Source organism: Mobula birostris, chromosome 2 (assembly GCF_030028105.1).
Source record: "Mobula birostris isolate sMobBir1 chromosome 2, sMobBir1.hap1, whole genome shotgun sequence".
Classification (NCBI taxonomy): domain Eukaryota; kingdom Metazoa; phylum Chordata; class Chondrichthyes; order Myliobatiformes; family Myliobatidae; genus Mobula; species Mobula birostris.
Genome location: NC_092371.1, coordinates 118,820,172 through 118,834,885, shown reverse-complemented (window position 1 = coordinate 118,834,885; position 14,714 = coordinate 118,820,172). Strand labels below are relative to the sequence as shown.

The 14,714-nt window shown below is 41.0% G+C and overlaps 2 protein-coding genes across 2 annotated transcripts in view; both read right to left on the bottom strand.

Annotated features, from left to right (window-relative positions):
* bcl2l11 (BCL2 like 11) overlaps nucleotides 1-381 on the bottom strand; it is a 47,088-nt gene extending 46,707 nt beyond the window's left edge. The window contains exon 1 of the mRNA XM_072246912.1: nucleotides 243-381. The gene's annotated coding sequence lies outside the window, so the exon portion shown is untranslated. The remainder of the gene's footprint in view (nucleotides 1-242) is intronic.
* Nucleotides 382-2,467: 2,086 nt separating this feature from the next.
* acoxl (acyl-CoA oxidase-like) overlaps nucleotides 2,468-14,714 on the bottom strand; it is a 396,539-nt gene continuing 384,292 nt past the window's right edge. Inside the window, exon 19 of the mRNA XM_072246892.1 lies at nucleotides 2,468-2,850. Within this exon, the coding sequence (XP_072102993.1) occupies nucleotides 2,668-2,850 (183 nt within the window). The 3' untranslated portion in view covers nucleotides 2,468-2,667. The remainder of the gene's footprint in view (nucleotides 2,851-14,714) is intronic.

The window sequence follows — 14,714 nt, the reverse complement described above, 5'->3', positions numbered from 1 at the left end:
CATCCCTCTCCAAAAGCTGCACTCATTACGCCAATCAAAACATTACCCTATTTTTTAAATGATCAAAGTCCGCAAAGGATGAAAGGCATCCGAATAAATTCTAACAGCAGTTTTCACACAATCCTATTTCTGTACGGCGTCGTATTTTTTTTACCGAAAATGATTTTCTTTCTCACCCCGCCAGTCTGAAGCGAATGCATAGATAAAAGTACCCGGCTGCTCCTGGCAGCAAGTTGGCTCACCTGCTAGTTTGAGTTTCTCATTCGTCTTTGTTTTCAAACTCACGAAGGCTCGTAGACTTGAGATCACTTTACAGCGACTGCCGCGGGTGTGTGCGTGTGCGTGTATGTGTGTGCGAGTGCGGCACTGATCGCCTCGGGTATCAGCAATGCTCCAATGAGCCGACTCTCCTCCTTCCTCTGCCGCCTCCCCCCCCCCACCCACCCCCCCGGTCACGCCCAGTGAGAGGCTGAACATAATACACACATATGCTTGTACGCACTAATTTATATAATACTTAAAACCAAGCTGCGCCTTTAAGAAGGGGACAGGTCAGGACAGATTTTGGATAGCTAGACGTTTTGGATTTATTTATGTCGGAGGGTTGGGTGGAAGGGGGCAGGGTTGTTGGTGGAGATATGGAAAGGCTGTCAGTTGAGGAACTGAACACCCACCTACGGAGACAAGTCCAGGAAACGATCGATGTATATATAATTTTATGAACTTTTTTTTGATTTTAGCGTTGATATTTCTGAACTATTGTATAGCGCAGCAGGGAGCCAGTAGTTTCCGTGCGCATGGGAAAATACAGTAGATGGGTTCAGGACACCTCCAGGAGATGAGTTTGATAGCAGAACACTACTCGTAGTAATAAAAAAAAGTTCAGAAGAATTCTAGGCAGTGTACGGTAGCGGGGGATCTTGGAGTGGGTGGGTGGTTAATAAACCCAAAGACTTAAACTGAGACTCGTTTCCTAAACAAAAAAAAAGTAACGCCTTTAACCTTGAATGTGGAGAGAGGGTCAAAAAGAAGGCACAACCCGGTCTAAGGGGAAGGGTGCAAGGAAGCTCAGACATTTGAAACTTAAGGAGACCCTTGGGTTTGGTGCGTGGATCGGTACTTTCACGAGACACGATTAAATTTAAATCGATCGGGAGTTATTAATTGAGGTGAGCTCCGGCAAATTGATCTCAGGGAAAAAAAACGAATAGGACTGAAACCAGGCGGGGAACATTAATGATTAATACAGTGGAGAAATCAGCGCTTTGTCATGTCAATAAAGATGCGCTCTTTGGCTTCATAGGATGTTTGCAATTAATCAAATAGCAATGGCCCGTAGGTTGATCGGGTGGGAGGATTTCTTCCATTACTTTGTCATCGCCAAGTTAAAATTGAAAAATGGCTTTTTAGGTGGGGGAATTTTAGATAGGATGCTGGTCATTATCGGAATTTTGAAGGCAAGGTATTAGATCCGACGAGTCAACTCACAAGTATTTCTAGAGAGCCAAAATGCCGCCGCTAATCTTCCCCCTCGACTAGAATCTTTTCACAAATAACCCTTTAAACTGAGAGCGGCGGACACTCCTGATGTGAAACATTGACCATGGATGGAAATCTGAGCAATATATTTTAAAAAGTGCAATAGAACAAAAAGACAGAAAATGCTAAATGAATATAGTTATTTAAAGTTAGTACATTTAGCAATTACCATGTATGAAAATCCTACACTGTTTTTAAGCCCTCATCCCTGGAAGAGAGAATGGGATTCTGTTTATTATATTTGTAGGAAACGACGGTTTGCGATTATGCTTTATTTCTTTGTATACGAAGTATACCACTCAGAATTCGCGCGGTGGAAATTACTCAATACAATTGAAGTTAGTTATTGTGGAGAATATTTGTGTACATAAAATTAATAGCGACATTTCGTTGTGCTCCTGTTTAACTCGGTAATTCCAGCACTGTGGTTAGTACTTACGTATAAACGCCTTTTTACTTCCAATATGCGGTACAGTGAAATGGCTTGCGAGTCGGACCTCAGCAGGGAACTGACCAACAACAACAAATCACTAAACGAATATAATACCGTGTCTATAGCAATCATACGAGATGCCTTGAAATTTTGTAGACACCGAAAGAAGAAAAAATATCGATACATTTGAACAAAACCGCAAGTTTCATTTTCAAAAAGAGAATTTAAAAAAACTATTTGAAGCCTTCTGCTCATTCCTATAAAGTCTTTCCTTCTGAATGCTTGTCTGTAGATCGGTTCTTGCGCAGAGGAGGTGTTTTTTTTTTGGTTTATATTCAAGAGAGACTTTCGGTCTGAAAGAGATAGTTATCAACTGAGAAAGTAGCGCTGTCCACCCACACGAGCCAGCCAAGTCAAAACCCGCACGACAACAAGAGTAGGGAACAAAAAATACAACTGACCCGTTTGGAATGAAAATGTCTTTATTTTGATATGTATATATACATATATATATCTATATATTCATTCCCAATATATATCGATTTTTTCGGTAATGTAATGTCCGTTTCCGTGAAATTCAATAAATTTCATGCTACTTTGCCCAACACAAAACGATAGTAGTTATTGGTTCCGTGATCTTGAAGTAGCATAGATTAAACGCCATGGTTAACACGGTCCTGCAACTGCGGCAGGATTTATAGTTTGGCGCGGGCTTTGACGAAGCCGGGGCGATCCAAGTGAGGTTTGGGATAGAAAGCCCAGGTTGCCCGGGGGTTGGCTATTCCGGCTATCGGAGCGTGGACTGTCACCGAGGGGATGTTGAAAGCCGAAAGCACTGTCAGGGCGTCGTCCTTCACCGACCTGCACAGCTCGGTTAGCTGAAACAAACAAACGGTTATATCAGATGAAGAGCGAAACTGGGATATTATTAGCAAAATAAAAAAAATACTAGACACCCGCTCGAAACGGTACTGCGAGCCGAAGTTCTCCTAACTCCTGGCGGATCAGCCCCGCTAGCGTAGTGCTAATAAATGTGAACTGCAAGCGAAGGTTACAAGTTGCATTAAGACACTTCATCCTAAAAGAGCTGAACGTGTCCCTTCCAGTTGTGAAGTAATTTCCTTGCCTTAATAAAAGATTTAAACAGGTTGCTTCTCCTTCCCCCTAAAATTCTCATAAGGTATCCGCAACAGTTGACTAAGTGTCCCCGGGAGAATGATTAAACTCGCGATGCACTCCGACTCGTTAAATATACCTTGTATTGTTATTATCCTTTTCACTCGGCCTCTGCGTAACCCAGAACTGAAGGTGCAACTTGATATCGGTGCGAACTTAAAAGTTTACCGAAAGCCTCAGAATAAACATCTCCGCTCAAAACATCCAGCAAAGTCCCGGCGCCCGTCCATCCCCGCAGAGAGATGTCAATTACTCTCCGGTGTTATTCGTGTGTATAGAAGTTGCACTACGTTTAGCCTTATATCGACAGTGTAGGCAGATTGTTTCGAAATGATTCAGGTTGTGGTTGCATCAAATTTCATTTGTATCGTTCCTGAACTCTAGCTATCATTTATGAAAGGCTATTCTTTTTTTTAAAAAATCAAGTTGAATTTAGTTTTCTTCCTGGTCAGGACGCGGCCAGATTCGCCTTGGGTTTAAAAACCGCCGAACAGTTTATAAACCGCGGGCTTGTGAAATAGGTCCGATAATTCATGGTGTATAAATGTGATGTATGGAAGCCTTTCGGATATCTGAGCCAGTCAGTAATACAATAAAATACCATCCAAATATAGACTAGACAAGCCTTTAAAACTGAGCCGCAAAGCACCATTTATCACCCCGCTAAATATCCACAGCCGGTCGGCATTTTTTAAAAAAATGACACAAAACTGTTTCAGTCGGGCTGCTGCTTTCAAAGTTAAAATAAATCAAATTATTCACCTATTTTGAGGCTTTGATTTCCCCTATAAAGAGCAACAAAACGCAACTTTTCTATATAAGATTTCGAAAGAATGCTATCGAAATAAATAAAAACAAGACTTATATCTACAGCGTTAACTACTATATTTGTGGATGCATACAATAACCATGCGCTATCTAATGAATGCACTCTAGTTACTAAAGATTATTCATATAGTGAGCATTTTCTGTGTAACTGGTTTGCGTGAAAGGAAGCGTTTTGAGTATCGTTTGTCTCTTGCTTCGGTTTAAAAAAAACAAACACGAATCACTACTTCTGATAAATGTGCAGGCAGTGCAGTGAATACACTTCAAAGTAATCTATGCTCTGATGTATCTTAAGAGATGCAAGGTTTTTCTTCTACAATTTGCACCAGTAAACTGTTTCAAAACCACGACAGTACCAAAATCCAAACCCAAGCAAAAGGAGGGAATTGGTTCCCAGCAAATTGATAAATACTGTATTGGGCTAGAATGCGTTTTGCGGATATATGATTTTTAAAAAATCTTAGGAAGGCGGTAAAATAGGAACAAAGAACATAGAAAACGGAAAGACAGAATCCTGTACCTTGGGGGGGGGGGGGGGTGGGTAGGTCCACAGAGAAAAAACAATGCTGATAATTTTTATAAGATTGTTCTCCAAATATTGCATTGAAATGATTTAAGAAACGTAGCTATTTACTGCATTGTGGAGAAAGAATAATTTTCGATCGGCCATTATTTTCTCCTACATGATAGGCTCGCTACTTTTCTATTAGTGCTCTTCTTTGTTACAAATAGTTGCAGTTAGGTAATTCTGTTGATTTCCATAAAGTTGGGGGGAGGGAGCGGGGAAGGAACTGTTTACACAGACGAACAAATAAAGTTACGCTTTATCTAGGCTCAGCTATTTAGGAGTTAAAAGGTATTTTTGTCTCTGAGAAATTCTCGGAAGGGTTTGTAGAGGTGTTTTGACAGTTTCTGAATTTCTTGTTTTTCCAGGAGAGTAGACAATGTGACAAACATTTATTCCTCACCAATATCACTGGTTATTGACTCTGTGCTGAGATCATATTCAATGGTTGGTCGCTGAACTCAGTGACACTCTAACTATGATCAATATAATGGCTTATTTGACTGCAGGTGCAAGCCAATTGTTACTGCGCCCTACCAGTCCTTGCTCAATGTCCCACAGCAATATATACTTTCAGCACAGTTTATTGACTACAAGCAGCAGAAACTTTGCCTGATTTCTATTCCTAGCTGAAGATAAAATGGGCCAGGATTTGTGAAATCCTATCAACTTAATATTGAAGAAAAACATGGATCGGTCTAAAGATGTGCAAACAGTTTCTAGTGCTACACTCTTCCTTTCCAGTCCTGAAGAAGGGTCTTGGATCCAAACGTCGGCTGTTTATTCATTCCCATAGACGCTGCCTGACCTGCTGAGTTCCTCTGGCATTTTGTGTGTGTTACTGTATAAGATCTGCATATCTACTTCTGCCACATTAATTTAGTCATAACGCTTGAGTGTTTACTGATGACAAATGTAAATGTATTGAAATGTTCCACTTATCTCAAGGGAACATAACAGAATCTAAATTTAGCTTGTTTATTGAACAAAGTATTGGTTCAAGCCCAAATGTTTGGATGGAAGATAGCAATGGGGATCCCAGGAAGCAGTTTAGTACACAATCTCTTGGTCTGAGGTAGCCCAGGTTTGAACGATTCTGTCATCTTTACTTGGACCAATTGTATCTGAGCCCAACCAGTGTGGGTTAAAAGCTGCAGTAACTTGAAGCATAATCACACTTCAAAATAGCCACTGTAAATAAAGAGGGAAAATAATTGCCTGAGAATGCAAAATGAGACTGTGAATTAATCATAATATTCAAACATATATTATGCTATTGATAATTATTTCCCCTCCCCTCTTGTCTTTCTTCCCGGACCTCCTGTCCCATGATCCTCTCATATCCCTTTTGCCAGTCACCTGTCCAGCTCTTGGCTCCATCCCTCCACCTCCTGCCTTCTCCTATCATTTTGGATCTCCCCCTCCCACTTTCAAATCTCTTACTAGCTCTTCTTTCAGTTAGTCCTGATGAAGGGTCTTGGCCTGAAACGTCGACTGTACCTCTTCCTAGAGATGCTGCCTGGCCTGCTGCGTTCACCAGCAACTTTGATGTGTGTTGCTCACCAATGAGATAAGTAGCTTCACTGAAAATGATACTGAAAGCCACCACAATGGCTAGACGGGAGAGAAATTAGTGAGGGTCGCTCTTCGCATCACCTTCTGTGACCCCAGCAGGAAGAAGTGAATGAGTGGAGTGTGAGTATGCCTGGGTGGGAAGAGGAGAGTGTGACAGGGGGCAACAGATCTTCACAAAACAACATAAATCCAGGTGGGGAACCTACAGAAGTGCAGGAAAAGTCATAGTAAACTCCCCTCAACTTCCTCCTCTCAATGTCTGCAGAACCACCCTGTGGTTCAGCATCCACCCAGAGCAACAACAGACATGCATGTGAGCTGCAGAACCACCCTGTGGTTCAGCATCCACCCAGAGGAATAACATGTGAACTGCAGAGAGCAAAACCAATCAGTATAAATAGTCATATTTTTTGAATCTGCTAAAGAGTCAAAAGTGTTTGCGAGACAAAAAAAAAGGACAAGTATGAACCATTCAGACCATGTTATGAAGGACCCTGCTCAAATTTGGCTACCTACAGAAATTTGCCCTCAACAAATTTTTGCCACATGATGACATAGAAGCCATGATTCAACCAATATTCACAATTCACAATTTCAGCATCCACCATCTGCAGTCTCTAGTTTCCCTGTTCCCAGTCTCAGTGCAGGTTGGTATCAAGCAAGACTATACTATACACCACATAGTCAACATTGAAACTTGTCACAGCTTATGAATGACACACAGGAGGAACTCCACAGGCCAGGCAGCATCTATGGAGGGAAATGAACAATCGACATTTTGGGCCAAGACCCCTCATCAGGATTGGAAAGGAACAGGGCAGAAGCCAGAATAAAAATTCAGGGAATAGATTTGGTCTAGGTGAGAGGAGAAGATAGGTGGGGGGTGGGTATGGTGAAAGGGATGGGAGGTGAAAGGTGGAAGAGGCAAAGGGCTGAAGAAGACTAATATGATAGGAGAAGACAACAGCCCAAGGAATAAAGGGAAGGAGGGGAGGAACTAGAGGGTGGCAATAGGCAAGTTGGAAGGAGCAAGGGAGAAGAAGAGAAGGGGTGAGAGGGCCACTGGAATGAGGGAAAACAAAGTGGGGAAAGCAGCTACTGGAAATTAGAGAATTTGATATTGATGCTGATTGGTTGGAGATACTAAGATAGACTATGACATGTTTCTTCTCCAACCGGCATAACATGGCACTTGAGGAGGCTGTGGACAGATTTGTCGGTGGGGGAACGGTAAGTGGAATTGAGATCTTGCCCGTTGTGGCAGATGGAGTGAAAGTGCACAATGAAGCGGTCTCCCAATCTGCATCAGGTTTCACCAATGTAGAGAAGGCTGCACCATGAGCACGGGATGCAATAGATGATGCTGATAAATTCGCATGTGAAGTGCTACCTCACTTGTTTGGTGCCTTAAATGATGGTGAGAGAGGAGGTGTACCACATCCTTCTTGCAGGGATAAGTGCCAAGAGGGACCTTATTGAGGAGGGACGAGTAGAGAAGAGAGTCACGGAGAGTGACCCTGCAGAAACCAGAGTTGGAGAGGATAAGATGTGCTTGGTGGTAAGATCCCATTGAAGGTGGCAGAAATTGAGAAAAAATGATGTGTTGATTGCAGAGGCTTGTGGGATGGTAGATGAGAACAATGCTGGGGTGGGAAATGGAAGAGATATATGGGTGAGGGTAGCATTGACAATGGTGGAAGGGAAACCCCATTTTCTGAAAATAAGAGGATAGATATCCTGGAGTGGAAAGCCTCATACTGAGAACAGATGTGGTAAAGGTGTAGGAACTGAGATAAGGGAAAAACATTCTTACAAGTGATGGGGTGCGAAGAAATGTAATCAAGGTAAATGTGGGAGTCAGTGGGTTTGCAAAAGATGTTGGTAGATAATCTGTCTCCAGAGTTGGAGATAGAGCGATCAAGAAAGGAATGAGGTGTTATAGATGGATCAAGTAAATTTAAGGGCAATGTGGAAGTAGGAGGCAAGGTTAATAAAATTTTGACATGTTCAGTGTGGGTGCAGGAAGCAGCACCAATGCAGTTGTTGACGTAGCGTAGGAAGACTTCGGCAGTGTTCCATGTAGCTGACAAAAATGCAGGTATAGCTGGGGCCCAAGTGAGTGCCATGGTTACACCTTTGGTTTGGAGAAAATGGGAGGAACTGAAAAAGAAGTTGCTGAGGGCAAGTACCAGTTCTGCCAGACAGGGGAGGGTGGTGGCAGAGGGAAATCGGTCAAGCCTGTTGTCAAGAAAGAAACAGACAGCATAAATGCCTTCCCGATGGGTGGCAGAAGTGTACAAGTACTGCATGATCATGGTGAAAACAAAATGGTCAGGTCAGGGAACGAAAAATTCTTGAAGTGATGAAGAGCATGCTAAGTGTCAGAGATGTAGCTGAGAAGTGGGGAACAAAATCAAACTGAGATAACTGCACACAAGTTCAGTGTGGCCGGAGCAGGCAGAAATTATGGGCCTACTGAGGCAGTTAGGCTTGTCAATCTTGGGGAGGAGGTAGCAATGGGCATTACAGGGTAGGGGAACTATGAAGTTGGAGCCCATAAAATGTTGTGTGAGGCACCTTAATACAACCATTATATTATGACACAACTTGATGATACTTTATGAGACAAACATTGTTGGCAGAATCTCAGATGGTGTTGAGAGGGTGTATTGGAGTGAGATATACTAGCTAGTTGGGTGGTGTCATGGCAATAACCTTGCACTCCATGTAAGCAAGACTAAAGAACAGATTGTGGACTTCAAAAAGGTTAAGAGAAGGGAAAACAAATCTATCCTCACAGAGGGATCAGAAGTGGAGAGAGTGAGCAATTTAAGTTCCCAGGTGTCAAGATCTCTGAGGACCTAACCTGGTCCCAACATATCGATGCAGCTATAAAGAAGGCCAGACAGTGGCAATATTTCATTAGGGGTTTGAGGAGATTTGATATGTCACCCGAAACATTCAAAAACTTCTATAGATATACCATGGAGAGCATTCTGACTGACTGTGTCACTGCTTGGTATGGGGGAGGGGGGCTACTGTACAAGATTGAAGTAAGTTCCAGAAAGTTGTAATATTAGTCAGCTCCATCATGGATACTAGCCTCCGTAGTATCCAAAACATCTGAGTGGTGACTCAGGAAGGCAGCGTCCATCATTAAGGACCCCCAGCACCCAGGACATGCCCTCTTCTCATTGGTGCCATCATGAAGGAGTTACAGAATTCTGAAGGTACGCACTCAGCGATTCAGGAACAGCTTCTTCCCTTCTGCCACCTGATTTCTAAATGGACATTGAACCCATGAACACTACTTCACTCTTACTAAAATTTCTGTTTTTGCTCTAATTTTAGCTTAACTAATATATATATATATATATATATATATATATATATACACACACTTACTGTAATTCAGTTTTTTCTATATTTATCATGTATCACATTGTACTACTGCCACAAATTTAACAAATTTCACGATATATGCCGATGATATTAAATCTGATTCTGATTCTTGATAAACAATATCAATTGCAAATGAGAATAATTATCTAAAATGTCCCTTGGAAGTGAAAATGTGCCTCTGCTTCTTCCTGGAATAAAAGATTGATGCTCTTTGGGGTTTATTTACACACAGGAAGTACAATAAAATTAAGACTATTTTATAAATGATCTGTTAATGATTTCACTGCATTGTAATAAAAAACCTTCTCACCTTCATTACAATTGGGAAAAGCTTTATCTGAAATAGTATTTTTAAAGAAACCAGTGACTTGTTATGCATTTCAGATATTATATAATATTGCTGTCTTCTTGCTCTAATATTTGTGGTCATAATAGTGAATTGCCTTTCTTTCACCCTGTGATTTGAACTGAGACATCATTTGGTTATGTTTCTGACAGAGTGAAGCACAGTTATTTTAGAAAACTAAAATACACCAGTAAAACAAATGCAGTGCTCCATTAAACTTCAAAGGACTTTGCCAAACAACTCAGGCTACAGAAGGTCAGGAACCATTAGAATGAATCTCTCCTCTCGCAATGATCTACCTTGTCTTAAATACACTCTTCTGTTTGTTAGTCATTGCTTTTCTCACATGATCAGAGGGTTTCTTCATCTCAGTCACCCAGCTTCAAAGGTACAGTTGTTTTAACTTTCCACTATACAGACTGACTCATCCATCTGCCTTTGCAGTCCCAATACATCCAAAAGTAACTTCTGGTGCTAATATTGAAAACTGGAATGAGAAACTGCGCAGCACAATGGCAATGTGACTGTGATGGACTGTAACCACACTGAGAAAATTCGCACACATTTGCCTATGAAGCAGACTGCTTTGTTGTGTAACCAGACCTTTGGGAGAGGTGCCTTTATCTGATCAGGCCCCAGAGGCCTCAAGCACACAGACTTGCTCGGTCCATACACTCAGCATGACGTCTCCAGAGATACACTTACCTTAATAGGGCCAGAAGTAGACAAGCTAATAATTACAGAAATGGGGCTCGGAGAGTAGCTTGCGGGCTCCCTTATCTCAGAACAGACCAATTATGCAAGTAACCAGAAAAAAAGCAATAAAATTCTTCGAAATCAGGATGACAACTGTCACAGAAGATTTGTTTTATTAAACTATTCAATAAACCTCAATGCTTCCATATAAAATTTGGGAGAGAGTACACAAGTAAGTTCCTTTAGATTTGTGACATTTATTTCCATGCTTAATGTTTTGAGTAAGTCTGTGGACGTACTCCACAAACTTACTCAGAGATCCAGCATGACATATAAAATTTTTAGAAACTTCTATAGATGTGCAGTGGACAGTGTATTCACTGGCTGTATCTCAGCCTGTTATTGAAACACCAATGCCTTTGAACAGAAAATCCTACAAAAGGTAGCGGATTTGGCCCAGTACTTCATGGGAAAACCCTCCCATCCATTGAGCACATCTACATGAAATGCTGTCATAGGAAAGCAGCATCCATCTTCAGAGATCCCCACCACCCAGGCCACGCTCTTTTCTTGCTGCTACCATCAGGTAGAAGGTACAAGACCCTCAAGACTCGTGCCGCCAAGTTTGAGAACAGTTATCATCAGGCTCTTGAACAAAGGGGATAACTACACTCACTTGCCCCATCATTGACATGTTCCCACAACCAATAAACTCATTTTAAGGACTCTTTATTTTGTTATTTCATGTTCTTGTTATTTATGCTGTTTATTTATACGTATTTGTATTCGCACAATTTGTTGTCTCTGCACTCTGGTTGATCTTTCATTGCTCCTGTTATAGTTACTATTCTATAGATTTGCTGAGTATGCCCACAGGAAAATGAATCTCAGGGTTGTATATGGTGACATTTATGTACTTTAATAATAAAATTTACTTTGAGCTTTGAAAAGATCCCATGGTGTATCCTTCAAATAGCAAGCTTCACAATCTGCTTTATAAAGTGACTATAATAATTCTTCGTCTGTTGATTCTATGCATTACAGATGATTATAGCAAAGCTACTTTGCTGGCTGCCTTGTCTTGGACTAAGGCCGTAAAAGAAAATAGTAAGATTTGTTTTCTTGTTGGAAAAGTCTATTACAACCAGTTTTATAATCTTGCAGTATTGTGAACAATATTTACTTCATCTGCTTCCTATGTACTCTGCTAACATACTCAGCTTACATTAATAAAGGTTCCTGGTACTCACATGCAAGGTCTTGGCCGTTGGAAGGAAGTGAGTGCCAATAAATTGGCTGCTGCTCAGGCACAATAGATTTGCCTCATGACATTAGTCCATTATGCAATGAAATCATCATGAAACAACAGGTGTATGCTAAAGTGTTTAAAATACACATGCCAGTGACAGGGCAGGAGGTTTGTTTCAATTCCCCAAAGATAAGGCACAGGCTGTATTCTCCGTCCTATAGGACAAAAGGCCAATAAAAATAATGGCCACCTGTTGAAGAAAATGTGCCAATTTTCGTTGCTATCCAATGGTAGCCTGAGGAAAATTAAGGCTGCGAGAAAAAACCCTGTTCTGTAATCAATATAAGGACACTATAGATAAATGATTTTATTTGACAATTGGTTTGATGTTACATATCAACTATGGTGCATATTTTCTGGGGAGGATCTTCCTGTCCTCCAATGTTGCCAGATTTGTTGTAGGCTATTGCTTCTAGCATGACCCTGCTCACAGTGCAAGCATCCAGTGGCACCCACCAGGAGGGGTCATAGCTCACGAGGCCCAGTTCACCCTCCCTAACCAGTGTTAAGGCTGCTACTGAAATTCCAAAATATTTAACATTAACAAAATTTCTGAAACTTCTGGAAGCCATTAAAAAGTCAGAATAATGTTAAGAAAATTTAGAAGAAATGAAACACACACCTCAAATTCATTAAAAAGCATTTAAACTCTTAATGAAATGAAATAAAAAAGTTCTACTTACTGTTCTTTAAACAGCCCGACAATCTACTTTGTTTCAATGCTACTGCTGTACGATCCCAGGCTATGTGGACCGATTTCATGCCTCAGAATTGGGAAGTCTGTGCACTGGGCTGTTGAACTCCATGAAGAGTACATTTGTGTATCTCTAGGATAGTTGGAAGCATGGAAAATGCTGCTGCTGACTTATACCCAAGCTAGTTCCTGGCAACCGAACTAATGTAGAGGGATGTGCATGTCCCAGGAGAGGGGATGATGCCAGGCAGAAAATCATTCCCCAAGCAATAAACAATCTGCCGGAGAAACTCAGAGGGCCAAGCAGCTTCAGTGGAGGGGCGGGAACTGTTAATGTTTTGGATCAAATCCTTACAGCAGGACAGTTTTGACCTAAAAATGTCAACAATTCCTTTCCCCCCACAGATGCTGCTCGACCTGCTGAGTTCCTCCAGCAGATTGTTCATTGTTTCAGATTCCAGCATCTGCAGCCATCTTGTGTCTCCGGAAGATCTTCCCCAATGTGTATAGTTAATGTGTGGTCTACTTACCATCCAATGTTTAAAAATGTAGTGCTCTAGATAATCTTGAAATGTGAACAAAACGGAAATTCACTTCTCCCAAAAGCTGTAGATGGAAGTTCAATTGGAGCTTTCAAGACAGACAGAGACACCAGAATGGATCTTTGAAAGTGACCAGACATGCTGAGAGAGAATCCAGCAAAGCAAATGTAATTCTGTGAGATATAAACAGAAGAATAAAGAACAAATAAAGAGAAGTTATAAGCACAGGAGATCCCGCAGGTGCTGGAGATCTTGAGCAACAGGCAAAATGCTGGAGGAATTCAGCAAATGAGGGAGAAACTTTGGAGGGGAATAAACAGTTGATGTTTCAGGCTGAAACCCTTCATCAGGACTATAAAGAAAGGGGCGGGAGCCAGAATAAGAAGGCGGGGAGAAGAGAAAGAGTACAAGCTGGCAAGTGATGGTTGAAACTAGAGAATTGATGCTAAATCTTTATGAAACATTTATTAGATTACATTGAGTCCAGCTTGATCACCATACTTTGAGAAGGATGTGGAAAGGCAAAGAGATTGCTGGATGTTTGCAAGGACAAGGGATTTGGGAACAGAAGATTAGAAAATTGGAACTGTGATTATATTTTTCTCCTTGATTTATTTTTCCTAGTACATTCTGCAGAAAAAAAGAAGATGGTGGCACTTGTCAAATTCCAGAACTTGTTCACTGCTGTCCAGTTTCTACGGTGAGAAGAGCATGGACTTGGCACTACGATGGAAATGGGAAGGGGGCACCACTTGCTAAACCTCCCATCAAAAGTCAGATCCTGGAAACAAAGGCATCTAGAAAGCTGCAGCTTCAACAATTTGCATGAACTGATCCTAAACTTCTGTTAATAATGAGCATCTTATATATCTTATGATGTTCACTTGTTACTTCCAAAATTTGTGCGCAAATGGCTTCAAGTACAGAACATTCGCATAAGCCCATGCCCTTTTCTCGCTACTGCCATCAGCTAGAAAGTACAAGAGCCTCAGGACTCACACCACCAGGTTCAAGAACAATTACTACCCCTCAACTATCAGGCTCTTGAACAAAAGAGATGTTCCCATAACTAATTATCTCAATTTAAGGACTTTTATCTTGTTATTTCATGCTCTCATTATTGATCCTGTTATAGCTATTATTCTATAGATTTGCTGAGTATGCCCGCAAGAAAAAGAATCTCAGGTTTGTACATGGTGACATACTGTATATGTACTCCAGTAATAAAATTTACTTTGAACTTTGATAAAAAGAAAGGCAACCTATGGAAGATGGTGTTTATTTCTAGTGCCTTGCAACTTTTGATGGGGCATGACTGAGTTAGGCACACAGTATTTATGATGTGCTAAGGAGCTAATATGTTTTGTAGTTTCTTGCATTGTATATAGTGTATATTTCTATGATGAATAAAGTTTATTTTTGAAGTATTAAAAAATATTTACCTAATAAGGTGAGAGAGTGAGGAAGCAACTGAGACATAGAAATATTATTTTTGTATTTTACTAAGCTCAGTTTACGATGCAAAACGGCTCCTTGTCACTACAGTTATGTTGAACATTGAATCCAAGCAGTGCAGAAATGTTTAAAAAGGGGGCGTTGTTTACTTAAA